This window comes from Chrysochloris asiatica, unplaced genomic scaffold (assembly GCF_000296735.1).
Source record: "Chrysochloris asiatica unplaced genomic scaffold, ChrAsi1.0 scaffold00268, whole genome shotgun sequence".
NCBI classification, from domain to species: domain Eukaryota; kingdom Metazoa; phylum Chordata; class Mammalia; order Afrosoricida; family Chrysochloridae; genus Chrysochloris; species Chrysochloris asiatica.
Genome location: NW_006408786.1, coordinates 1,965,893 through 1,967,337, shown reverse-complemented (window position 1 = coordinate 1,967,337; position 1,445 = coordinate 1,965,893). Strand labels below are relative to the sequence as shown.

The 1,445-nt window shown below is 73.8% G+C and overlaps 1 protein-coding gene across 1 annotated transcript in view; it reads left to right on the top strand.

The window, feature by feature from the left end:
• The first annotated feature begins 1,141 nt into the window (after positions 1 to 1,141).
• Positions 1,142 to 1,445, top strand: part of SAMD1 (sterile alpha motif domain containing 1) — a 2,249-nt gene continuing 1,945 nt past the window's right edge. The window contains exon 1 of the mRNA XM_006874319.1: positions 1,142 to 1,443. Within this exon, the coding sequence (XP_006874381.1) occupies positions 1,142 to 1,443 (302 nt within the window). The remainder of the gene's footprint in view (positions 1,444 to 1,445) is intronic.

The following is a 1,445-nucleotide window of genomic DNA, read 5'->3' as shown; positions in this document are numbered from 1 at the left end:
AGACTTAACGAGTCAGTGTCAAAGTGGGCTTGGCTGGAATTCTGAACTGCCCCATCGCGCAGAAGGGGCGCCAAACTGCCCTTTGACCCCAGATTCTGGGTCCCCAAGTCTGTGGCGCGCCCACTCTGCGTCCAGCCGTGGACCGGCAGAGCGCTAAGACGCTAGGGCTGGCGCGCCGGGAGGCCGTGCGGCGGCGGGGGCGACACAGGCTGGGGAGGGGGGGGCGGTGTGCGCCCCCTCCCGAAGCCTCGGCGCGGAGCCGGGCGCGTCCCAGGGACGCTAGGGCGGCGGTGGCCAGAAGGTCCCCGCGGCGCCGGCCAAGCTTGGCGGCCCAGGCCCGCGGGCGGCGAGTTCCCGGTAAGTACGGTCCCGAGAGCTCAGCGCGCCGGGGAGGCGTGGAGAGGGGGGCTGGGCGCCGGGGACGTCTGGGTCCCGCGCCCAATGGCTTGAGGGCGGTCGAGCACCGCCCGCCTGCCCCGCCCGCCCCCTCTCCCCCCCCCCCGGTGCTCTCCTCCCCCTCCCCCGCCCGCCGCTTTCCCCCGCCCCCGCCCCGGCGCCAACTCCGCGGCGCCTCCTTAAAAAGCGCGCGGGAGTTGTAAGGGGGGGCCGGAGCTAGCCGGAGTGAGCCGGAGCGCAGGGTAAAGGGGCGGGCGGGGGGCCGGGGCTCCACCTTAAAAGCGGCGCGTGGGGGTGGGAGGGAGGAAGGCGGGCGGTGGGGAGGAGGGAGAGAAGGAGGGGAGGAAGGGGGGCCGGAGTGTCCCGGGCGCAGGGCGCGCGTGCGGCGGCGGCGGGGAGGGGCCGGTCGCGCCGCGCTCCCCTCCTCCCTCCTCGCATCCCCGGCCCCGCGCGCGCCCAGCAGAAGCGGGGCTGTGTGTGCGTGCGTGCGAGTGAGTGAGTGTGTGCATATTTTTTTCTCTCTTTTCTTTCTCTCTCACTGTTTTTTTTTTCTCTCTCCTGCTCCCTCTCTCTCTTTTTTTTCGCAAAGAAACAGCAGCGCCGCCGCCGCTCCGCCGAGGCGCTGCGCCCCCCGGGGGGGCGAGGCGGAGGAGGCGGGCAGCGGCGGAGGGAGGGGAGTCGGGGAGGGGGGCGCCGCGCTGGGAGGGAGGCAGCGCGCACGGTGCAGCCGGGCCGGGCGGGAGGCATGGCGGGGCCCCCGGCCCTACCCCCGCCAGAGACGGCGGCCGCCGCCACCACGGCGGCCGCCGCCTCGTCGTCCGCTGCGTCCCCGCACTACCAAGAGTGGATCTTGGACACCATCGACTCGCTGCGCTCGCGCAAGGCGCGGCCGGACCTGGAGCGCATCTGCCGGATGGTGCGGCGGCGGCACGGCCCGGAGCCCGAGCGCACGCGCGCCGAGCTCGAGAAACTGATCCAGCAGCGCGCCGTGCTCCGGGTCAGCTACAAGGGGAGCATCTCGTACCGCAACGCGGCGCGCGTCCAGCCGC